This window comes from Panthera uncia, chromosome F1 (genome assembly GCF_023721935.1).
Source record: "Panthera uncia isolate 11264 chromosome F1, Puncia_PCG_1.0, whole genome shotgun sequence".
NCBI lineage: Eukaryota > Metazoa > Chordata > Mammalia > Carnivora > Felidae > Panthera > Panthera uncia.
The window spans coordinates 12,815,613-12,840,480 of NC_064813.1; the positions used below are offsets into that span (position 1 = coordinate 12,815,613).

General features: G+C 45.3%; 1 protein-coding gene across 4 annotated transcripts in view; it reads left to right on the forward strand.

Moving 5' to 3' along the window:
- PRRX1 (paired related homeobox 1) overlaps positions 1-24,868 on the forward strand; it is a 78,512-nt gene that overhangs the window by 50,554 nt on the left and 3,090 nt on the right. The window contains exons 2-5 of one of the 4 annotated variants that reach the window (XM_049633922.1): positions 5,594-5,769; positions 10,762-10,943; positions 14,698-14,769; positions 20,059-20,146. In XM_049633922.1, coding sequence (XP_049489879.1) covers positions 5,594-5,769; positions 10,762-10,943; positions 14,698-14,752 — 413 coding nt within the window. In that variant the 3' untranslated portion in view covers positions 14,753-14,769; positions 20,059-20,146. Of the gene's footprint in view, positions 1-5,593; positions 5,770-10,761; positions 10,944-14,697; positions 14,770-20,058; positions 23,400-24,868 lie in introns of those variants that run through there. The other 3 variants (XM_049633923.1, XM_049633920.1, XM_049633921.1) reach the window with 3 other exon arrangements.

The window sequence follows — 24,868 nt, forward strand, 5'->3', positions numbered from 1 at the left end:
AGAGACCCGGGCACTCTTGACGGTTGCTGGGGTTCAGGGATGGGAGATACCAGGTCTACTCTTGAGAAGGTGTAGATGTGCTGCTAACTTTGGCTTTGGTCGTTGTGACGCACTGAGCTCGGTCTACACTGCAACAGCCGTCCCCGTTAAGTGACCCATGTGCCACCTATCGGGGCGCGTATTAAAAGGATGCTGTCTCAATTGCAACTGCAGCTTAGTGTAACCAAAGAAACTCAAACGAATACCATGGCTGCGTCTTGCTGCTTTTCATAGGCCTTGCAATAAAAGCTAAACAGTTTTTAGTGGCTTTTGCAATTATACTTCCCTTCAATTCTCCAAAGGTTGCCGGGCCCGAACCACACAAATCCCATTAAAGTAAGTAGTTGTTGTGCAATGGAAGTTCCTTTGAAAACATTCTTCCAGGCCCATAAAATGATCAGCGGGCTGCTCTTTAGATCCGCTTGCCTGCCATGTTTTCAACCCAAAGGAAGAAGACACGCTTTGATGTGGTGGTTGGTTTCTGCTACTGAAGCTGGCGTTTTATCTTCTTGCATCAGATTTCTTTCCAAATTGATGTGACTCAGGCGTACGAAACACATTTTTCTTCGGATTTTATTCCTAAAATATGTTTTTGCTCTACCTTTAAATTACATTTGGCTGACCTATTTGGAATCTCCGAGGCATCTCCCACCAGATGCGGGGCAGAGAGAGGGCCGAGGTCTTTGGGAGTTAATGAAGCCTGCGTGGTGAGTGCGGCGCCCTAGTGAGTAGGGGTCACGGCGTGCCGCCTGGCCCTTCTGCTTGAGGATGGCCCTCCTCACGCCTCACGCTGTCTTCTCCACCCTCTCTCCAGGGAGGCTCCGGCAGCCATATGTGGAGTCCACTGTGAATTTCAGCCCAGAACCTAGGACGGAGCTGGTGTTCCCTTTAACTACTGGTTGAATGTACAAGGGACGTCCCGCCTAGGACTTAGGGGCTCTCTTCTCTGGAGTGTTCTAACATCCTGATCCATTGCAAACACCTTTCGCACCTCTTTCTCGCCTGTGCTTCCGCTCGTGGAAACCATTCATTTATCTCGGAGCTGCTTTTCTAGTAAGGAATGAAAATGAAGGACTAACTCCTGCACTTACAAAGGAATCGGAACCACACAGATCTTTCCCAGGTCTAGATCTGATGACGACTGACCGATCTGAAAAAGAAACGGTAAACGTTTTCTTTCCTCCACCGGTAAGGTGATCCAGAAACAAAAGAGACTGTTAACCTAACCTAACCTAACCTAAATGGTTACTATTTGCTAGCCTAACTATTTGCTATGGGCTGTTAAAAAAAATAATTGGGATTCAGAAATCATTCAGCCGTTTAAAACCAGATGAATCACCAAAGCTCTGATTTTCTGAGACTGCTTCTATGCTACAATTACTACCCGACTCTTATGTTTTTATTGTCATGCCACTTATCAAGGGACCCTATACCTTTTCTACAGGAATATATGAGTGCCTCGAAGTGACAAAACATTTACACAGAAAGGATGAAACCATAATTTTTTAAAAAAATATTTGGTTAGGGGAGCCTGGATGGCTCAGTTGGTTGAGTGTCTGATTCTTGATTTTGCCTCAGCACATGATCCCAGGGTCGTGGGATTGAGCCCTGAGTCGGGCTCCCCCCCTGAGCATGGAGCCTGCTTAAGATTCTCTCTCTCTCTCTCTCTCTCTCTCTCTCTCTCTCTCTCTCTCTCTCTCCCTCTCCCCCCTCTAAAACAAAGTATTTGGTAGTATACTAAAATATATGTGGGGATTAAGAGAATGGAGAGATCAATATGGATAGAAGTTATCAGCAAAGTCTTAGAGGAGGTAACATTTGCGATGTGCCACAGGAAGCAGAGATGTTGAACTGTGTCCCAGAACGAAAGGAAGAGAAGGGCTAATATCGATGTGGAGAGAAGATGGAAGACGGGGTTTCCTACTGTGCAAAAATCCCCCTGCACATGTTTAATTGATGAAGCAGGGACTTATAGAAGCCATTGAAAAAGAAAATTCAAGAACATCTGGATCAAAGTAGCTATTCTAGATGAGACTGTTTACATTTTTAAATGTTCTGATAGGAATGACAACATGTGATACACATGCACCCCCTATCTTAGACCCTCTTTATGTAGCTCATATGGAAAAACCTGTGTTCCCCAGAAAATTTTCCCAGAATAGGGGTTTTTATTTATATCTCTGATGCTTCATACAACATGACTATTGTCATTTGTACTTGAGACTGGAGTGGAATTAGGAGTCCTGGCTTCTAGCTCTGGCTCCGTCACAGCTGGTAGTGTAATTTGGGGTAAGTCACTTCATCCTTCAAGCCTTCGTTTACCTCATCTATACAATGAGGGGGTTGAATTAGGCAATTTCTCTGGCTTCACTTGGTGCCAATGTTTTATGACTCGTGAGTCCAAGCTTTTTATTAGAAATCGTGGCAGTAACTGTATACTTGCAATTTACTAGTCATCCATAGCATACATAAAAATACAGAATCCTTCATAAAATCCATAAACACCTTGGAATAGAAATATTGATTTTGAGACGAATCCGTCCGTGTCCTCTGTGGTTATTCTGCAGCTTGGTGACTCCTACCCACTTCAGAATTTCAAAACAGGAAATGCTTCCCGAAGTCCAATCGGACATCAGTATCCTTGGGCAGCAAGGGTATCAAAATCCACTTTCGAAGCAACTGGTTTTACAAGAAAGATGATTTACCTGCAGTGATAAAAATACACCGCATTCTCTCCCCTCTACTTAACCGGAGTCCGGAATCTGGTAAAAGAGCTTATCACAGGCCCTTCAGATGCCCCACATTTGTGAACCTCTGCAATGTTTACGTTTCCTTTCGTGCTGCCCGGGAGACCGTGTTGGGTCCTGTCTTCGGTGTTCTTGGAGGAAAACAGGGAGCGTGCAGCTTGTGGATAGTGAGCAAAGACAGACGAGCGAAGGACTGCCGCTCAAGCTGTCTCTGTTGCCCACTCAGTGTCTCTTTCCGTTATCCTTGCACTTTGAAGGACGTTTGCCAGATCCGGAGTCCGTGGACCCCTGTTATTTGTGTGTCTTTTCTCACCTTGCACGTGATCTGGACTGCTGTTTTCATTTGTTAAAAACAACAAGAACATTCACTGGGAAACTTTTGCTGGAATTGTTTCAGGCCATCATAGCTATTTATTCTGTGTCACAAACTATAATTCTCCACTTCCCTTACTCCCACATCGGGGGAGCTGGTGGTTTATGGTGGACAGTCGGTGGAATTTGAGTGAACAGTGGACGATTTCAAAGAACTACCAAGAGATTATGTAGCAGGTTGTAGTACTAAGAACAAAACACAAAATACCCTTGTTCTTGATCAGAGTGTGGCAGCACAAAAAGAAAAGGCTTACAAACCAGAAGAAAGGATTTAGAATTTGTGGTTATACCTGAGGAAGACTTCTTTGAGGGAAGAAATAGATCATGGGATCGGCTTAAGAAGGGATTTCCTTGATAGGAATAAGAATAATAGCCGAGGGTCTAATTGGTCTCAGTCCTGGGCAGGTATGGAAACTAAGGATTTTTTTCCCCCAGACTTTGGCTTCATAGGAGCATGAAATCCAGATGGTGGCACTGTGAAAAAGGCCTAGACGACCCAGAGAGACCTGAAGTGCAAGACAGATCAAACTGTAGACAAAGAGATTTGGGAAAGAGAATGAGACCAACAGGAAAGCCTCCCAATATTTAATAGGAAGGAGAACACAGATGTGAGGCAGCCGCTGAGAGCGGTTTGACCCCAGGTGTGTGAATTCTAGTGTAGATGTAATTGCAAATGGATTTCGCTGGTAGCCGAACAGGATGCTGGGTGGGATGTTCCCGGCCTCGATAGATCCCAGAGATCACGATAATTAGATTGGCTTCATTCTCAGGATGCCACTGGTCTGACATTCTTATTGAAAATGTCACAGCAGCATCTTCAAAGCAGGGCTCCTGGTTGGGGTACCACGAATGGAAGAAACCAGGGAGGCGGTCACCTGTGAATCACAACCCAGAAGCTGACAGAATGGGTGTCGGCACCTTCTTAGCTGGAAGAATGGGATTGGGATCATGTGGTTTCTTTCAACAGTAACAGTTTTCTAAAGACAAGAAAAGTTTCACATTTTCCTTGAAAACAAATGCAACAGGTACTTACGCTATCCGGGTGCTTTAAATATCCGGGGGAAATGCGCAGTCTCTACCCCAAGTATCTATTCTGGGAAGGCGGCACTCATGAAAACTCTGATCAAAACCACTTAGAGGCCTCAGTTGTCAGGCGCTCAGAGATCTGGGCCAGGAGCTCTTGGATTCAAGCTATGCTTTGAATGCACACCCAAATCTAGATAATGCTATAGCTCAGGTAGGCATCATTTTTCTTTGGGACATCATGATTCATGCTGGTCCCTTTCTTGAGTGGGTTGTATGTTTATGGTCAGAGAGGATCAGGATTTCCAACCTCACATGTTGGAAATAAAACTGGCTGAGAGCTAATAGTCCAGTTCCTCAGGCAGAGCGTGTGTCTTAGGCCTCAGCACCTCTGAGAACTACATGGCCTTTACCGTGGTTTGGACCTCACCTGGATGGTGGTCATGGTAGCACAACGGGTGTTCCGCTTGGATTCACGCATCCGTCATTCCTGCTTGCACTGTGTCAGGTGGCAGGATGGGAGCATGCTACCCTCTTGCTTCCAAGAGCATCCTGGGCGATCAGTTTGCCAAGGTGCCTTTGGGAGAACTCAGCGGAAAACAAGGCAGGGGGGATCTTGACAGGTGAAGAATTGGGGTCCCGATTCTCCAAAGGTTCCTAAGATCTCAGGGCCCGAGGACTCCAGTTTGGGGTGAAACTGTTTCAGAGATCTTTCAGTACTCTTCCCCGTGCTTGCGTTCTCCTAGGGCACGTCCCAAGCCGATGCTGGCTTTGGTTGATGGTGTTGGAGCACCATCCTTGAACTAGGCTGAGGCCTCCCTAGCCAGCCTTAGCGAGAGCAGATGCAGTCAGAAATGACTTGAGGTTTCTGGGAGAATGCGTGGTAAAACAGGAATCATTCTAATCAGTTTGAACACATTTTTTCCCTCCGTAACTCTCCATTTGTGTTTGTGTGGGTATGTTGAGGAGAAGGAACCAGGGAATAGTTGGTTTCCTTGGTTGTGAAATTGTATGAATGAACATAATATAAGGCAAATAAGGTCCAATGCAATCCACCCTTCTTCCCTCATCTCTAGAGAAGTCTAGGGATCATGGGTAGGAGTAAGATTTTCCTTTAGCCATCTTTGACAGAACAGGGTTCGAGGAACGTGCAAGAAATGTCTCCCTGTCGGTTCGGGTCTGGTCCCAGATTTAGAAGCAACAGCCAAACATCAGAACTCCCTGGGGGTCGTCGGCTTGTGACCTCAAGAGCGCCGATGCCCGAATCTGCCCCCTGAAAGTGGCATTTGGTTCCAACACTTTGATAAGAATGTGAGCGAATGCGATGATCCCTTACCATAGATATTCAGCCAGAGTGTACCTGGGGACTCCGACATGACTTTAGCTCCTTAGCATCAATTTTTCTGCCCCAGATGACCAGCTGAACTCCGAGGAAAAGAAGAAGAGAAAGCAACGGAGGAACCGGACGACCTTCAACAGCAGCCAGCTGCAGGCTCTGGAGCGCGTCTTTGAGCGGACACACTACCCAGACGCCTTTGTGCGAGAGGACCTCGCCCGCCGGGTGAACCTCACCGAGGCCAGAGTGCAGGTAACCAAAGTACCACCTCAGGGGCACACCTCTGCAGACTGCTCGAAAACACGGGTCGTTGGTTTCAAACAGGGGCTGCTGCTGAGAAAGATGATAAAGGGGTAGGGGCGCCTGGGTGGCTCAGTCGGTTAAGGGTGGCTCAGTCGGTTAAGCGTCCGACTTCGGCTCAGGTCATGATCTCGCGGTCCATGGGTTCGAGCCCCGCGTCGGGCTCTGTGCTGACAGCTCAGAGACTGGAGCCTGTTTCAGATTCTGTGTCTCCCTCTCTCTCTGACCCTCCCCCGTTCATGCTCTGTCTCTCCCTGTCTCATAAATAAACATTAAAAAAATTAAAAAAAAAAAAAAGGGGGGCAGCACGAGGGAGAATCGGATCCGAGCTGCGTTTCTTTGGGCAGCTTAGTATTTTTAAAAATCAGATGTAAGCCCTTAGGTGGGCAGAATATGCCTCGCTACAGCTCTGACTTCTCACTCCTTGTTGCCCGCCCTTTCACATTCATGGTATGAACGTTGTACTTTGGAGCATTTGACTCGGCCCCCCCCCCCCCCCGACCCCCCAGCTTTCAATTTGAGCTCTAGGGTGGCCACGGAGATGAATTCTCCGTTCCCCACGTCAGTTTTCCTTCCCAGACTTTGGGAACATACAAACCTTCAAGAGACGTATTACAAATATACACGCTTATGGACCCTGGTGGCAGTAGAAATGAGCCCATCAGAGACCTTGCGTTTAGGAACTGCGTTAAGAGCACGTTCCGGTAGATGATTCTGTGCTTCTGTGAAGCGATGAAGAGCAAAGGCACGTAAGACCGTGTAGAGAGAGAACAGCAATTCTTTGTGACATTAATGCCATGACACATCAACTGCTATCCAGGCATCTAGAAATAACACAACCCGGGATTAGTACTAATGAAGGTAATAATGTAATAATTAACACTGCTTGAACCCTTATAGGCCGAGTAGTGTTCTAAGTCCTTTATATAAACTGTTTAATCGTCCTGCTAGTTCAATGAGGTGGATAGTATTCTTCACCTTGCAGACGTGGAAACTGAGACACAGAGAGGTTATAGTATTTTGCCGGGCCTCACGCAGCTAGGGCGTAGCTAAGCTCGGATTGGAGTGCAGATATGCAGAGTTCATGCTTTTAAGCATGGAGTCAACTTTGAATAAGTAAGAGTCTGCTGGCTAAGTGCTTTTCCAGGGGCCCTTTGCTACCTCTGCTGGAAGTAAAGATCTCATTGTCCTCTGCCTAGCCGGGGGGGTGAGCCTCCATCTTGGTAAGAGTGGAAGGGGACCAGGCCAATCTGTCTTGTCTTCTTGAGGAAGGTATTGTTTGTATATTTGTGTTCAGTTTGGGCTTGAGGGATTCCCTTCTGCAGATGACAGATCTCTCGACTGACAGGCGCTTGAGCTAGACCCTCAGGGCGTTGAGGCCGTGTCTGTGCCTTGACAGGAGGTGTACCGTGAGGGACACTGGTTGGGTTGACGGAGAGGGTCCTGGAGGTCCCTTCAGCCTGGCGAGAAACTTTGCAAGAGTTCTCCCCATAGGGACGCATCCGCCTCACCTAGAAGTGCTCCCCAGGAGAACAAAAAGAGGTCGGCCACCAAAGGGGAAGTGGCCCAGACCCCATGGCGCCACGTGGGTCAGGAGAAAGCGTGAGGCACTGGGCACTGTGTGGCAATCCCTCCCGGCTCAGGTGAGAGAGACCGGCAGGATGTGCAGGGACGGGACTCGGTTTTGCTGCCTGGATCCCACCATCCAAAGCGAAATCCTGAGGTCTGCCTTCCCACATCCTCGTCCCCTGTGCAGCTAACCACAGCTCTCCAAACAGGCTCCGTATTTCCACTTTTCAATCCCTTCCTCTCCCTTCAAAACCCCCATAGCTTCTGTGCCCCAAGCTTGGCCTACAGCGGTGTAATGAGTCATTTTAGACCAATAACCGCCCCCCCACCCCCACCCACCGTACCTTGAAGTACCACTTTTGCCGTGGTGATCTGAATCGTAAATAAAGAAACCTGGATGGGGCAAAGCTGGAAAAAAATAATTTTTTTAATGTGAAAGAGCAGTTTGTGAGTTGGTCTTCCTCCCAGTCCAACAATGAACGAATGCTTTCTTATATGTTGAAACTATTTTCTCCTCCTCCTTTCCAACCCTACTATGTTCTCATGCCTCTCAGAGCTGCGGGCGTTTCATACACGAGCAGGACAGAATTCTCCCTGTGCAACTTTATTCCTCCTCGTGAAGTCTTACCCTCCCCCAGCCTGAACCAGTCCCTCATGACTCTGGCCTTCTTTTATGGCATTTATCACAACGTGACATGTATTATATTGACTTGTATGTGGGCCAGCTTCCCCAACTAGACTGCGAATCCTCTTGGATGGAGGTCCTAGCTTATCATTTTTGCAAAAGTCATTTTTCTTCCTCTTTTTCCTCTCCTTTCCCCACCCCCACCCCCAAACATTTATCAGTCACCTGTTATACTCTTGGAACTGTTTTTGGGTTGCTGGGGATGAGTAAGACATTGGCCCTCTCCTTTAGGGTGTTGTAGACTCGAGGCAGAGAAGACAGATGTGCATACCACACTGTTATGATATAGTAAGATGAGTCCTACACTGAAGGAATGTACAAGAAATAGCGATAGACCAGAGGAAGGAATGAGCAAACCTGCCCAGTGAAGAAGGGTGAAAATACACGTATGTTAGGCACCCGTTCTGTGCCAACTCTCAGAAGAGCCCTGTGAGTATTATTTCCTCCATTTGGGTAGGAAACAGAGGATCAGAGACATTAGAGAACTATTCAACGACAAATTTTTAAAGGAATAGGGCCAGTATTTTTATCCAACGCTGATAGACTTTAAAGTCACATTCTTTCCGCTACCCCACTTTACAAAGGAGGGGTGATGTATTAAATCTTGAAAAACCGGGGCACCTGGCTGGTTCAGTCAGTTGAGCACCCGACTTCGGCTCAGGTCATGATCTCACGGTTTGTAAGCCTGAGCCCCGCATCAAGCTCTCTGCTGTCAGCACAGAGCCCGCTTTGGATCCTCTGCTCCCCCGCCATCCCTCGCCTGCTCCCACTTTCTCTCTCTCTTAAAAATAAATAGACATTAAAAAAATTTTAATCTTGAAAAACAAGTCTTTTGATACCTGGACAAAGAGGGGGAGACCATCGCAGGCAGAGGGAGATTTGCTGTGAATACACAGAGGTGGCAAATAACTGAAGACGTCTGGTAGTCTTGAGTCCAGGATAGGAACTGGAAATGATGGAGGGCCAGTGTGTGAGGCCCAAGTGATGCACGATGTGGCCGGGTTGGTGGACCAAGAGCTAATTCCTGAACAGCCTTTGCTCTATGGTAAGAAGTTTTGATTTTATTCTGTGAGTAATGGAGAGCGAGTCAGTGGATGCTATGAAGCAGGGCGCTAACACGATTCCATCTGCATTTAAGATGAGAAATCTAATCGCCATGCAAAGGACACATGAGAAACGAAAGAGCCGGGCACGCGCGAAGCCAGAAAGAGATGTCCAGATTCTCCTTTACCGAGTTCCCCCCGGGCCCTTCCAGTGACACGACTCTGCGGGGCACCAGCCCCATGGTATTTTATAGGAATGTTGCTCCCAAAGGCTGTGCACCTGTCCCACTCCACACCAGAGAATTTCTTTCTCCCATACCTTGTCATGCATTTCTATAATTGTACCTAAAAGACTTGTTTGGCGGTTTTTGACATTTGCATGCATGCCTGCCTTCTTTTAATAGACTATGAGCTGCTTATGAGCAGAGAGTAAATCTCATGTCTATTCCCGGCAATTAGCACAGATCCTGGAACACAGCAGGAACTCCATAAAGATTTCTTGAATGAGTAACCGAGTGAATAGAATTCCGTGGCGCTCTGGAGGAGTTGTATGATCATGAGTCAGATGTCCGTGAGCACAGACACGCAGCCACTTATTATGTGTGAAGTTCAACAGACGAATCTCATTGAACCTGTTTCCTCAGCTCCGAAGTAGAAAACAGTGCAACCTAAAGTATGGAATGGCCATGATAACTGGAAGTAATGTACGCCATGTGCTCGCGTAATTCCGAGTCCTCGCGGCACTTGATCAATGCTGCTGTGTCATCGGGTGCAGCCCTTGGTGGCCGAGCTGCCCACACCCCTCAGACCCTGCCGGGAAACGTGCTCCAGTCCACTTCCAACCTTGGGTATCTGCATTTCTATTTTACGTGTTTCTTTCTAGAACGTCAGGAGACTGCCCTGCCTGTGTTCCGCATGCTAGAAGTGCTGGAACATTCATCACCCACGACCGATGGGAGCCAGCGTACAAATCGTGGGCTCTCTCACCCCGGCTGGGCCCTGTGTCCTGCACTGGTCTTCAGGGCCCCGTGGCTGGGCCATCACGGGGGCGCTGCCTGGAAACTCACTTCTAGAAGCTGCTCTTCTTCCCTGTTACTTCCTTTTACTTCCTTTCACCTCGCTCTTATACCGACGTCCCCCACACCTTCCAGGCGAGCCACTTGCCTCGTAAATTGTTGCCACATGCCCCTTTGGTGAGATGGAGAGACTTTTCTTTAAATGTCCAAGAAGTACTTTGAAAGCAGATGGTATTGTCACATTTTGAAGAATTTTGAAACAACTTAAAAAAGCAATGTCGTTGTATCCGTGGCCGAACTCTAATGAGGTTTGTCTCTTTTCCTTGATTACAAAGCAACAGGGGTCACAACCCATATGTTAGCCGTGGATCTCACCTCTGGAGGCTCGATTAGGGAAGTACCTCAGGGTCCGGTTGTAAGAGTCTTGGCCGTCAGTGGCCCTCTAGCTTGGCCCACCGGGGAAGGACTGCGGCATATTTGTATTGCTCTGGGAAGAATCCGGTCCCTGTCCTGTGTCTTCCTCGGGGACGCATTTATAGGGTCAGTCGGCCAGGACGTTATTCGTGTAACCTCTTCTTCTTTGTTTCCCTCTCCCTCCTCACGCCCTCCTCTCCTCCCCATGCTGTTCCAGGTGTGGTTTCAGAACCGAAGAGCCAAATTCCGCAGGAATGAGAGAGCCATGCTGGCCAATAAAAACGCTTCCCTCCTCAAATCCTACTCAGGGGACGTGACTGCCGTGGAACAACCCATTGTACCTCGTCCTGCTCCAAGACCCACCGACTATCTGTCCTGGGGGACGGCCTCTCCGTACAGGTGAATGATTGGCCCGCCCTCCCTTGCTCCATGCGTTTCTCAGCGCTCGGTCACGTGCAAAGCTGCTTGTGCAGCTGGCTGACATTTCTTACTGGGTTAACCTCTTCAGAGACTTTCAACTTGCTGACACCCCCAGATTTTCACGGGAGCTTGCTAGTTGCCCCAGGAGCAGGGTTTGGGGCAGAAGAGAGAGGGGCGGGCCATCAGCAACCTTCTCTTGGACTCAGGAACTCTTGCAAAGGTTTCAAAGATGGGGAAGAATCTAAAAGAAAAGATTGATAAGCTATGCCCAGAGTCCCTCTTGCAACCACGCAGGAACAAAACTTGACTCCATTTCCAAATTTAAGAGAGATTGGTTTCACCATGCTCGAGTAGAAATTTAACTTGGAAGGCTCTAAGTGTAGGCTCAAAGGCAAATTTCACAGTAAAACTGATTTTGAATCCAAACCAGCAAAGGAAGGAAAGAGAAAGGAAGGGAGGAAGGAAGGAGAGAGGTGAGGAAGGAGAATCCACAATCATCCCGATCACCCTCACGGCCACTGTCCTTGTCAGTAGGTGTGGACGTCTCATGATCTAAAATACCTTCCTGTTCTATTGCTAATTCTTACCTACTTACCTGAAGTTCTTTGGGGGTCGGTTTGTGGGTGTGGAGTCTTTAAAATTAAAAAAACAACAACAATGTATGATTTACGCTAAACTTTTATATTAAAAAGGTGAAAAGTTTTAAAGAAGCAACTAATAGAGTACTATTTCAATCTCTTGGAGAGGTTTTCAACCTCCTTTTATTACGCTGTTCAGGTTATTATGATACAGGTGAATGCTAGAGGGAAGTTGAGACGTGAGTGCCTGAGACATTGTCATTGATCCCAAGTGCCTTTCTTTGAACCTAAATCTGAGTACTCTTAGAAAACGGGTCAAGGCCGTGTGCGGTCTCTGGCCATTTGCAGTGGAGGAAGTATTCACAAATTCATTTATTGTCCATTTATTGGCCTTTTTATTGCTAAGGTTAATTAGCGGTTTAAGGAGAGGTCTTAAACTAATCATAGGAGATTATCTCCCAGCTAAAGCTGAACTCCTGATGTGAAATGCCACGTTTGCGAAATGTACAAATAATTTTCAAAAGTTGATGGTTTTAATCGAAGCATGAGGCCTCCCCTAAATGTTCTTTCTGTTCCAAATCAGTTCCTTGAAAGAAATGCCATAAATGTATTTGGGATTTTTTTTTTTTAAATCCCCCATTGTGAAATCAGCCTGAATTACGTTGGTCTTAGAACTCAGACACCCCTATACATGGGAAATTGGAAATTTCTATCGCTCTCCGATATAGTAAGCCTTGCTGATTGCCAGAGGTTAGTCACATCTGTATGTCTTACTTAAAACGTAGACTCTTTTCCCATAGGATTTACTAAAAACACAGTTTGGAGACCATTGTAAAGGCACGTGTTCTTTAATATTTTAAATAAGGGGAGGACTGCTTTGTCTCTCTGATAAATATTCGTAGCTCATAGACTCGCTACATGGCTTGGGAAATGGATGTGATTCAAAGCTCGATGTTTCAAGGGCTCTGGTTTGGATTTGGTCACAACCAGGAAATAGTGCTCCTTTTTCCGCCTGGGTCCCCGTTAGGAACTTTTCACCTCAGCTCTGAACAGTGCAGTTGGCTGCTGTGTTATCCTTGCCAGTGAGAGTCTAAGGGGACACTGCGCGGGTGGGGATGAAATCCTTCCTGCATTACTATTGGATTAGATCACCTGCACCTCAGCGGAAGCTCAAGTTCCTTTGCCTCCATCGTATGTATTTTGTATATGGGCATCTAACTGAAATTATTAACGTGCAGTTTGTGTGTGCCTTTTTGGGAAATGGTCTATTTTTATTTTGAAAGTTTATGGAGAAATAGTAGGTACATTTCAACAAAACAAAACAAAACCATAATTCTACCATTTTTACATGACAAATTTGTTTATTTTTGCCATTAGAGCACAGTATTTTATATAGTGTAGCCTTAGCCTACATATTTTTGTATTCTGCTGTTTTCATTTAAAATCGTATAAACTAGTGCTTTTTACTCATTTCATGGTATACTTTTATATAATTTTTCTCTTAGATACAGAATTTGTAAACAAAAAATAATTAAAAATTGCATAGACTCTGTTCATATTCTGTGTGAAGAATAAATTAATCTCCAGACAGAAGTAGAATGATGGTCTAAAGCAGTAATTTAATCAACCTCAATGTTTTTGACCCCATGTGGACTGAAGTGTTTCTATTTCGATTAATTTCTAACAGTGGCAAAGCTATTCTGTTACTCGGAGGTTTTTCTGCTATGTTCAGAACCAAAATACATTATGGTTTCACGTATTGAAGCTTGGTAGGAAATATGTCTTGTTTAGGAAACATAAAAGAGAAACACGTGACGAAAAGCGAAGGCAATGATAGACCTTTTGTGTTATAAAAAAAAATTAATGGGCTATTTCTGTTGGCACTATTATGTCAAGTTAGTTATCTCACGTGTGACATTCATTAAAAGGCATTTCTTTCGGTCAATCCTTGGAACGCGCCTGTGTGCGGCTCTGTCCTTGCTTTGGTTCCAAAGAAGAAACTGAACAGTGGCCCAAGTTTAAGGCTTCAGCAAGCAGAACGAGACCCAGTGCTCGTGATCTCTGTTTTGGTCCAACATATTAGGCCACATAACCATATTTTCATTCAAATTAAACCTTACGTTACGTTGGACGTAATAAAAACTAGAAGACCGGGAGACTGTGTGATCATGCCGTTTTGATTCAGGCTCGGTCTCAGATCGGTGCAGCCGAGAGCCACCTTCTGGGGTGTGTGAGCCTCCCCTCGGATGTGGCCTGGCCTTGCAACCCAGGGACAGTGAGCAGTTTGGCCAGGGGGGATGGTTCGCTGACTTCCGCGGCTCTCCCCTGGAAGAAGAGAGGAGGAAACCAAGACTCAAAGCAATTGTTTGCATCTGGGCAGAATTATGGGATGGGAAGCAGCCAACCCTTTTTCTTTCTGGGTGTCTTTTATATCCAGAGTGGCGGCTGTACAATTTATCATCCAAGCTGGGACACTTTTGAGAGTGAAAGGGGACCGCTGTGAATAGTTACACCAGGACAACAGGCGGAACCGGGACATATGGTTCATCCTATTTATAGCACGACATGGCCTTGTCCGTTCCCTTGAGCATGTTACAGGTGATGACGTCAGGCAGGCAACTGAGTCACCAGGAGGAGGCAAGCGTTCTCTGACGACACAGACACTACTGTCCCGGCAGGTGTCTTCTTTATCTACTCACAGCCGGTTGAGGGAAGCTTGTTTTTGGCACATGGGCCCGCTGCTTAGCTCAGATCTGTTTTCCGTAGGCGAAGGAGAGCTTGCACCACACCAGAGGTATTAAGACTCACTAGTCTAGTGGTGCTCTGCCTCCTGGGGAGCAGCGATCGACCAAATCCTAGGCTTTTAACTGTTATTTTCCGTGAAGTGGTCAAGAAGCCCCTCCCGGAGACATCCTCTCCTCTGGGAGGTAGAGAATGGCCTGGATCTGCGGCGCTGGGTCTGTGGTGCCCATTCCAGAGGGGGGGCTGGGCTTCACAGAAAAGTCGCGACAAGCGAAAGAGAGGCCAGCTATCCTTGTCCACGGCTCCCCTCCCCCGCCCTTCTCCTCCTCCCCCATTTGATCGTGGTCACGGTGCTGCCTGACATCCGCTGAACGCATTTGGCTCATTTCTCCCTTTCACGCTTTCAAAAATAGATCCTCGTCCCTCCCAAGATGTTGTTTACACGAGGGGCTTCATAACGGATTCTAACGGAAGACACTGAAAAGGTAACTTGTCAGTGGGGGAAGAGGGTGGCTGCTGCGGGGGCAGGGTTTCAGTGGGAATGAAGCGTGTTCGAGAAAGCGGGGCTTGCAGCTGTAGCAATGGCAGCAGTGAGGTCCTCAAGTCGGGGATACCCCCGGGAAACCAGAGCCGTGAGCATACGCGCCCCTCAAGCTAAGGGTAGTCTGATGGCCTGGAGCGGGGCTCCTCGAAGATCGCTGAGCATGTGAATCACCCGGGAGCGTGTTACAGGGCAGACTCCTTCTGTGAGTCTGGAGCGGGAGTCGGGGTCTGCATCTCTAACGTGCTTCCACGTGGTGCTGATGCTGTCGACACCGGGTGTTCGATGACTGCTAGGATACGGGGCAGGGGTCCGAAGAACTTCATTCTCATCCTGGCTCCTCCTCTTCCCCAGGCCAGTTGGATCATCGGTCCCTCATGCAGCCTTGCATCTAAGGTTGAGCTAGCAACGTTTCCCTACTGCGTATCTGCCAGGGGCGTTTGATTTCAGGTAGTCACTGTGCATTTCAAGCAGGAGATAAGAAAGTCCTTGAGACGAGAGAAAGACGCAAGGCTCCAGGTACAAAGACGTGTCTAGAAAGAACATTTAAAAATGGCAGAAGGCTCACAGAACCTTCAGTGCAAACTCCAGGCTCGCTTGCCAATGAACTGTGGTCCAAGTGTACCTACTTTAAGAGCCAAATGCGCCCTTAAAAAAAATCAGCTCCTGAATTTTAAAAACGGAAATTAGAAATGCCTATTTAAGTCACAAAAGACGGTTTCCAAAAGGATTTATGGGGTCTCTCTTTTTAAGTAAATGTCCACAGGAAAGCTGGTATTGAGTTGTCTTAGACGGAGCAGGTCTACCTCTGTTCTTGCACGGACGAGAGGACAAGCCAGAAAGATGGTCTCCAACCTCCACACCTCGCAGACAGGGTCACACATGCCTCAAGCTCTACAGCCTTTGGAAAAAACCCTAAGCTGGGGAAACCTTAGGATCTCAGGATGACACATGGGCTTCTTGGGCTGACAGATTTGTCTTTGGGGGGAAATTTTCAACAGCTTGTCATCATTTGTCCAAAAGGGCCAAATAGAAAACAAAGTCAGAGTTGAAAATTGAGGCAGGTATTATTCTTCCCCCAGCGCTCCTCAATTGCTTTGTGATCTGTGGGACATAACACCACGGGTGATTCGAAAGCAGAGGGGCAGATGTCCATAAGTTTCCTGGCTTTAAAATCATAGCGTATATAGAATTTTCCATGCTTCCTTGGTGTTTGGCAGTCACTCGAACACGTTCCTCCTCCCGACAACCTTTCGGGGTAGGTTGAAATGATCAGAAATGATTTGTCCCCAGTGCAAACAGAACTCGAACCCCGCTGGTGGTTAGCATTCTGCTGTCTGTGGCCGAGCTCCATCTGTTAGGAATCTCCAAATAAGGAGATGGAAAAATTTCAAGCTTGCTTCAATGTGTCAGGTCTGTGCAAGTCCCGGTGCAGATCTGCTGAGTCGACAGATGGGATACAAGCATTTCCTTTTCATCTCTAATTCCTCCATGCATTGTATTTGGCAATGCAGTTTCTTGGTCACAGACACAAAGAACATACATTCTTCAAACCTCAATAGAAATGATGCTTCAGCCAAATCCCATAAGCCCAGTCCCTGTACTCAGCTCATGTCTGCATCCTGTTAGAGGAGCAGGTGATTCTTAGAAGGCAGGACCAATGCGCAGGATCTCTCAGGGTTGCTAAGGAGGCTCTTGGAGTTATCATGTGCTTTATGCCAATCACTTAGTTTCTGTCTCACTTTCTAATCTCGGGAAGCTTGATCCTGTATAGGAACGAGCAGGTATTTTACCTTTGGAATGTGCCTATAAAATCTGTCGAAAATAGCTAACTATCCTCACTTGTTTCCGTCCTGTGAGAAAACGTTTCAAGGTTCCCTTTTCCTAACACAGAGCTTTATACGTTTTGATGACATGGAAAACAGGTGGTCACAAACAATCTTTCACTTTGGCGGCCATTCAAGCCTCGCTTGCATCTGTTGTCACTTTAGGAAGCGGGTCCCTCCCCAGCTTACTTTTCAGGCTGTTTTTAAAGTATGACTAAGCTGCTCTAGAGTACCCACTCACTAATTCTGTCTTCTCTGACCTGTCACAAGTCTTGCTTGCCACCGGGGTGTCAAAGAACTGTTCTCTGCTTGCCTCTATGGCTCTCTCGGTGCAAGTTGAGAAACGAGACCCATGTCAAACTACCGGAGGGAACACAGACTTGTAATTCTTTAGTATGTGCACAAAATCTCCCTATGGTCTCTACTTGCAGGATTATATATTCTAAACATTGGTTTAGAGGCCATGAAGTAAGACTGCCTCTGTTCTTTTGTCCTATTTCTTAGGGTTATGGAAGGTGCTGGAGTACGTTGAATCCATTTTTGAGAGTTAATAATTTTCCTAGACATTTATCAAGTGCAAATGTTATCATTTATTAAGCTCCTAGGGAATGGCAAAACTCGTTAATATCAGCTGCTTTTTTTGTCTTCAAGCCCCACTAACTTGAGGGCTACCTACAAGGCATCGTCAGAGTATCGCTAATACAGTGCTGTCCTTAGAATGGCACCACAGTACAGTTGGACAGGGGTACTTACTCAACTCTAGCAGCTCGGGCTGCCACTTAAGGGAAAATGTCCCAGTGCAAATCCAATTTCCAGTGTGACCAGTGCGACATACAAGTCTAATTTGCATTGATTTGGTTTTGAGATGGAAAGTGGACCAACATTCATCTCATTTGGGATGTTAATATCTGGCCCGCATTAGAGAATCTCGGTATTTCTAAGAGATGTGTTACCATATGAAGTCTTCAAACCAGACTGTCAGATGAAGTTAGTAAACTATGATGCAAGAATGGCAACAATGACTCTACAGTAGATGAAACTGAAGTCACAACTCTAGTAGACATTTCTAGAAAACAGTAGTAGCATCTTCAGTTAATGAAAATAATCCCCCAAGGTTCCAGTTCCCTTTGTCTGCTAAGGAAAATGGACCACACCTTTGACCATCAAAAAAGGAGGGAATCTCTATTAAATAGGACTTTGCTTGTCTAGAATCTCAAAGGCTGGAAAACAGACTCCTTGGAAAATTAGGTCAAGTGCTTAAAAATGCAATACTCTATGACATTCTACAATTTACCATCAGGGAAGGTTTTTCTTTATGTCGTCTCATAAAGTTTTAGCCTTCTGTTTTCAGAAGTCTTTCATTTTGACTCTCAGTGTTTAACAAATAATACAGATAACTCACCATTTCAGCTTCTCTCCTGCACATGTTAAATGGTACTTAGAACTGTCTTTAGGACTTCTCTCACAGAAACCAGGTTGATTTGGTTCACTTTATAATCTATAACTTAGGAACATTTCCCAAATTCAATTCTCTTTTCTTCACTATTTACATCTTTGATTTCACTGAAATCTTAGATTTCAGTATATCCTAGCAATTTCTTGAGTGTAAGATTTACAGGTTTGCTTAGATTTCTGGTAGGGTTTTGAATGGAAGCATGTAATTCATATAGGAATTGAATGATATGTGTATGGGTTTCGAAAACAAATGAGAACTTTGGGGATATTACTAAAAAAACCTTGCCCCATTTTAACAGGTTATTCTGATCATTTATCTCACTCCTAAGTGAAAACTACCTTAACTGGGGTCCCTTCTGCCTCATTCGGTAGACAGTGGTAGAGTGATGGTCTGTCGAGTAGGTCTAACCTGCACTGATATTTGTTCATTTTTTAACTATGAAAAGATATTTTTAATGGATCAAGAATATGCAATCATCAGCCCTTGCTTGATCAATGACACTGAGCAGGAATCAGTTTAATTATAGTAGCTATTTCTCAGTTATAAGACACACACACACACACACACACACCAGTGCTGTAAGGATTTTAAGTTAAGGATGTGCATTGCTGGAAAAACCTAGTGATCTGGGACTAATTACATTTCATTAACCTAATTTTCCTGGGTTAATTGCTAGTAACTGAAATAGGCTATTGTGAGTCTTGACTATAAGTCTTGACTATACGGTCTCCCAGATGAGTATTCATGATACGGTCTTTCTATTTGTAGAGTACTTTACTTTTTCTCTCTTTCTGGTCTGTCACTTGATCCCCAGAGCCACAAACTCCTGTGTGGCCGATAAAATTGCGCTGGAATGCAGGCAACAGCAAAGCACATGTCATTCCATTTATAAGTCTATCTCATTTCAGGCCTCAGTTGAAAAGGATTTTGCTAATCTTAGAAACAACTAGAAACATTTTCGTTTAATTAACATGAGCTCCCTTTTAACTGTTTAGTACACAGTAATGAATAATTTACATTCAAGGCTAAGAAAGCACTGCTTTTTCCTTTAAAAGAAATTCATGGATGCAATTAGCAAAAAAAAAAACAAAAACAAAAACAAAAAAAAAAACCCAAGTGCACATTTCTGTCTAGTTGTATTTCTAGGTTTTTAATTACAGTCTCTGACAATGTGAAACAACTTCAGGTTTTTCTCCAGAATAAGGACAGAGGGAAATCGTTACCCCTGAGGTCAGGGATCCTGAAACCGGCTGGAGCCTCTGCTGGTGTATCTAGGGGATTTCAACATTTCCCAAATAACTGACCCAGAAGACATCGTGAGCTTCTCACGTACTTTTGAGAAGAAGCTATAAAATCAAGCCCAGTCGGGATAAGAAGCTCTTGATTTGGCTATACTTAGCACCACTCACCAATCAAGAATGGGCTGCTGAACTGGTTCTCAAGTACACTATTTAATATGGTATTCATTGATTACCTAAAATGTGTTAGAATTAAAGGCCGCTACTCAAAGCGAAGAGGACAAAATGCCCTTTAGTTCCTTTTCAAGTGCCTGCTTCTCTGGCTCGCCGCTCCCCCAGGCTGGCGATGTAAGCAGGAAGAGAGATTCAATACTGTTTCCATTGGTCGGCTGACGAAACACCTGCTATTCAACATAAGCAGCTTTCTTCTCTCACCCCAGAAATAAATGATTACTCACCGTGTCCAACACAGCAGATACCTCTCCCTGCCCTGTTTCACTCTCCCCACTCTCCCCTGCCCTTCCAAACACTTTCCCAAGTGCCTTAGACCAATGAGATCTGGGGCTGTAAGTAAGGGACCTCAGAGGTCATTCATCCGACCCACCTGCCCCCACCTGCCCCGCGCTGAGAATTGCATCCATCTGGGGCACAGACTTGCAGCTTCGTGAAACTAATGCCTGTTATTCTCCCTGCTCTCTCCTTTGTCCCTACAGCGCCATGGCCACTTACTCTGCCACATGTGCCAACAATAGCCCTGCACAGGGCATCAACATGGCCAACAGCATTGCCAACCTGAGACTGAAGGCCAAGGAATATAGTTTACAGAGGAACCAGGTGCCAACAGTCAACTGAGGAAAAAAAAAATAATTAAGCAGGCCTAAGAAGAAATCAAAAACCATAAGACACCTATCCTGCTCTGTCATTTCTTCATCTGCTGGAAAAAAAAAATCAATAAAAACAAACAAACCAAAAACCTGAACTAAAATATTGGGACCATGGCAGAGAAAAGCAGGAGAGGAGCAAAATGAAAATTAGTTAACCAATGTTTCTCCTCCCTCTGGGATACCACCACCACTTGTTTCTGTGTGTGTTGATTTTGTTTTTCCTTCTATTCATGCGCTTTGCTTTAATATACTCCAAGCTTCTTCAGTTAGGTTCAGCCCACCCACCCCCATGATTGTATGGGTTAAAAAAAAAAAAAACCTACAGCAGCCAAAGAAATCGTATATATATTCAGAATCATTGTCTATAGTCTCCTCAGTGACCTGTTTGAACTTCAGTGCCTTACCCTTTCCTTCTTCCCAGTTCTCTGTATAGAAGCTCTGGAAACTTCTGGAAAGCCAAAGTCTTTCTGCAGAATCTGTGCCAGATACGATTTCCTTTCTCATTGTCTCCATCTCTGTTGGTCACGGTACGGCTTTTCCATCAGCTACTGTTAACCACATCTGGCCACTGGCTTGTCAGATCCACTGCGATTGGCTGTGTCTGGCTAGTTCTAAGCTCTAAGCTGTAGATCTAAGCTCTACTTACTATAAGCTATAGATTTAAGCTCTAAGCTGTAGACGATAATATCACCATCACCACCGTCCCTCACCCCCATCCGAGCAGTCAGCCACATTAAGTTAAAGATATTTGTTGTTTCTGAATGATTTGCTGTCACGGGCTATTTGTTAAAAGAAATATATTTCACTTGAGAGAGGGAGAGAAATTTCTCTAGGAAAACAGAGACTGAGTTGTGAAAGGCATGGCCTACATCTCTTTAGTGCCTTAAGGGTAGTCAGATGCACACTTATATATATATACTGTATATATTTATATATTTTATATATATATATATATATATATAAAATATTCTTGCAAGCTTGAGTTTGCAAACCCAAACACCACAAAAAGCAAGTTTCACGCCGTCACCACTGTCCTTATCTCTACAGTGATGAGATGTTTTTAGGGATCTTGTTTCCTTTCTTTCTCTACACACAATTCTCATCAAGGCCACAGAGCAACTGATAGGGCATCTGTTTGAGAACAGGTCTCATTTTCACATTTGGGCTTCAAATAAATCAGAACCTATTTGAGGCTCTGACAGTGTTCTTGAGTTTGGAGTCTGAGCTCCGGTGGAATGGGGATAGATCCTGGTACACCTCATGGGAATTATGCTCAGAGGATGGAAAGCCATGTACTTTTCCGCCTCTCCACTTGACAGGAATCTGAAAGGCCATGTTTAAATGGGATACTTAAAGGCTTGTCTAAGTTCCAAAAATGGAAAAGGCCACTGTGGGCCATTCTTTTTCTAATACAGTATTTTGAAATAAAGTTTAGTGCCTAGGGCTGTGAGCCAGGACTGACCTGTCTTTGTTTCTTTCTTTTTGTCTCCAGCTGTGCTTTGGTAACTTGTCAGGTGGACTAGACCAAACTACACCACCGTGCTGTGCCTCAGTTTACCTTTTTTGTAAAAATGGGTTTAACAATACTTACCTACCTCACAGGGGTGTTGTGAGGCTCCTTTCGTTTGCTCCTTCATTCTTTCCTGTATTTTCTCTTTGTGCAGCACTTTGTAGCCAAAAGTACACAACGTTAATGGAAAGATATGGTACCTGGAAGCCTCGTTTCCTAGCAAGGAAATGCTACCTTGCCGTAAATACTTAACAGCCTCGTATTTGGAAATGAGAAATAGGTTTATACTTCCAGACCTCTCAAAAATCACATCACTTGACCAAAGACTAATGTAAGATGCACAGAACAGACATATTCTCGACCTATTTTTATTCCTGACCAGGTCGGTTCCAGTAATCTTAGTTGTCAGTAATTAAAAAGCTTTAGATTGGCTTTGGCCAAATACGCCAACTCTGAATGACAGGCAAGGACTAAGATGCACTTTCCTCACACGTTTGCCACCCCTTCCACCTGTCACCTTGAGTGAATGGTGGTAGTTTTTTCAGCCAAACAGCCACCGATCTGAAAACATATTTTGAATGTTGCTTCTGTACTTCTTTTCACAACGAGAAGGAAGCCCATCTTATGCATTTTGCTTTCACCAACTGATCCCCTCTTCTTTTAATATAACTATTAAACAGATGTTTTATGTAGGCTGGCTGAACACCACATATTACTTGCTTCCTGAAGAGTCCCTCGGTGAAGTCTTCTGTCCCGCTAGCTGCTGTGGATTCTCAAGATTCAAAGGAACGGTGTGGTCCAACAGATTAAAACATTCTTTGTGAAATCCGAGTACAATCCGAGACATTGGCGAACTCTTGGAGTTTGGACTTTGGGGAGAAGAGCCACAAGTGTGTTTGGGTGATAGTGCAGGGAACAGAAATCACACACGACAAGATGTTGCTGGATGGGGGAGTCTTCGAAGAGGGTGTAAAGGGATAGAAGGTCCTGTGAAACAAAGTCATTTGAAGCTTTCATCCTGACACCCGTTTTCAGCGGTGCACAGAAAACCCCAAACCCCAAACCCAAATGCTCTGTGAAACTGGGAAGTTTTACTACTAGAGCCTGGGAAGCGATGTCTGAGAATGTCCGAGATGAACGATGTCTGAGAATATCCGAGAATATCCGAGATCAGCCATAGGAGCTTTCATTGATAACGAAAGCATCTGTTATTTAAGCACCTGATCAAGAAGTATACACATGGGACAAGCACTCAGTATTGTTCATTTATTATTGATTTTTTTTTAAGGTAGAAGTTGGATATCTGATTTAGAGGAGTAGCCTTTTGGCTCCCAAGCCAGGTCTCAAGAGAGGGTCTCGGGACCACAAAGTCCCAAGGCATACATACCCCTGTTCCTCGCCATCATTATACCCAGGTGCAGATAATGCGTACCAACTATCTGTGTCCCCAGTCCCTCCCCAAATGAGATGCTGATTTGTAGGATACCTGGCAGGTTAAAATTAACCAGAGAAGGTGATTGAATAAAAAAAAGGGAATGACACTTAGGGTATAAAGATCTCATAAGAAATGTAATATGTAAATTATATCTTGCTTTATGATGTAAAATATACATTGCGCTAGAATAGAAATGATTCCTTTTCAATAAAAAGAAGAAGGATACTACTGTGTCGTCTTTTGTTACGTACATTTGAGTCTGCTGATTGTTTTCTCTTCGAATTTCAAAAATAGATCTGCTGGGGGGCGCCTGAGTGGCTCAGTGGGTTAAGCATCCGACTTCGGCTCAGGTCACGATCTCCCGGTCCGTGAGTTCGAGCCCCGCGTCGGGCTCTGTGCTGACAGCTCAGAGCCTGGAGCCTGTTTCAGATTCTGTGTCTCCCTCTCTCTCTGACCCTCCCCCGTTCATGGTGTCTCTCCCTGTCTCAAAAATAAATAAATGTTAAAAAAAAATTTAAAAAAAAATAGATCTGCTGGGACCTAAGATTACATGCAGGAAAGAGTGAAGGTAAGAGGGATTTGTAGGCGAGAACTTTGATTGGAGTGTGATAGTGTTTCCTCAAAAAGGAAAAGAATCTATTCCTCTAAAGCAAGGACAATGGTAGGAGGGACAGGGGGCCTTTATTGGTATAATGGGTACGTGTAAAGTGGAACTTTTATGGGAGTTCACTTATTTTTTACCCACCGCTTTAGCGCTCACAATACCAGCTGACGGATGACAAAACAGACAAAATACAAAGCACAGACTTTCATTTTAGAGTACAGAAGCAACAGGGCAAAACTTCTTAGGCAGCTGCTCACTGTGTTTCGCGCTGGGTGAATGGGCCTGGGAGGGAACTAGAAAACCAAATTGGGAGACATGGGTTCTGTGTTCATACAAATTAACCATGAACCAAGGTATGCAACAGTCCAAGACGGTAAGCGCCTGTGTCAAACAAACAGTGTAGACGGGAGTCCAGGAGAGGGAGAAAAAACAAAACAAAACAGCGAGCTCCAGTGGCTGAGGGTTTCTCGGAGGACCTGGCTTGTTTCATCAGCGAGCGCTGAGAGGAGAGGAGATGTTGTTGGCCTTTCAAGCCCGGGAGTAGAGATGGGATGAAGACGGGGACACAGAAAGGAGGAATCTGTGTTCAGGGACCATGGCAAGATGGGCCCAGATGGAACGGAGGGTTTGTTGTGAAGCTGAATGGAAGAAAACGCTGGAGATTGAAACTGAGTCTTCATCTTGCAAAGTATTGTGTGTCAGGGCAGAGGCGTTTGGAATTTTGCTCAGGCCACAGAAACCCATTGGAAGTCATCAATCAGGAAAAAAAAAAAAAAAAAAAGGAGGTCATGCAAAACAATACAACTTTAGCAGGATCATTGTGGCCAAAGAATGAAGTTATTCCAGAGCAGAACAGGAGCGAGAAGCAGAAAAACAGCTGGGGGGCGCCTGGGTGGCTCAGTCGGTTAAGCGTCCGACTTCAGCTCAGGTCATGATCTCATGGTTCATGGGTTCGAGCCCCGCATCGGGCTCTGTGCTGACAGCTCGGAGCCTGGAGCCTGCTTCGGATTCTGTGTCTCCCTCTCTCTCTCTCCCGTCCCCCACTCACACTCTCTCTCTCTCTCTCTCTCTCTCTCTCAAAAATAAACAT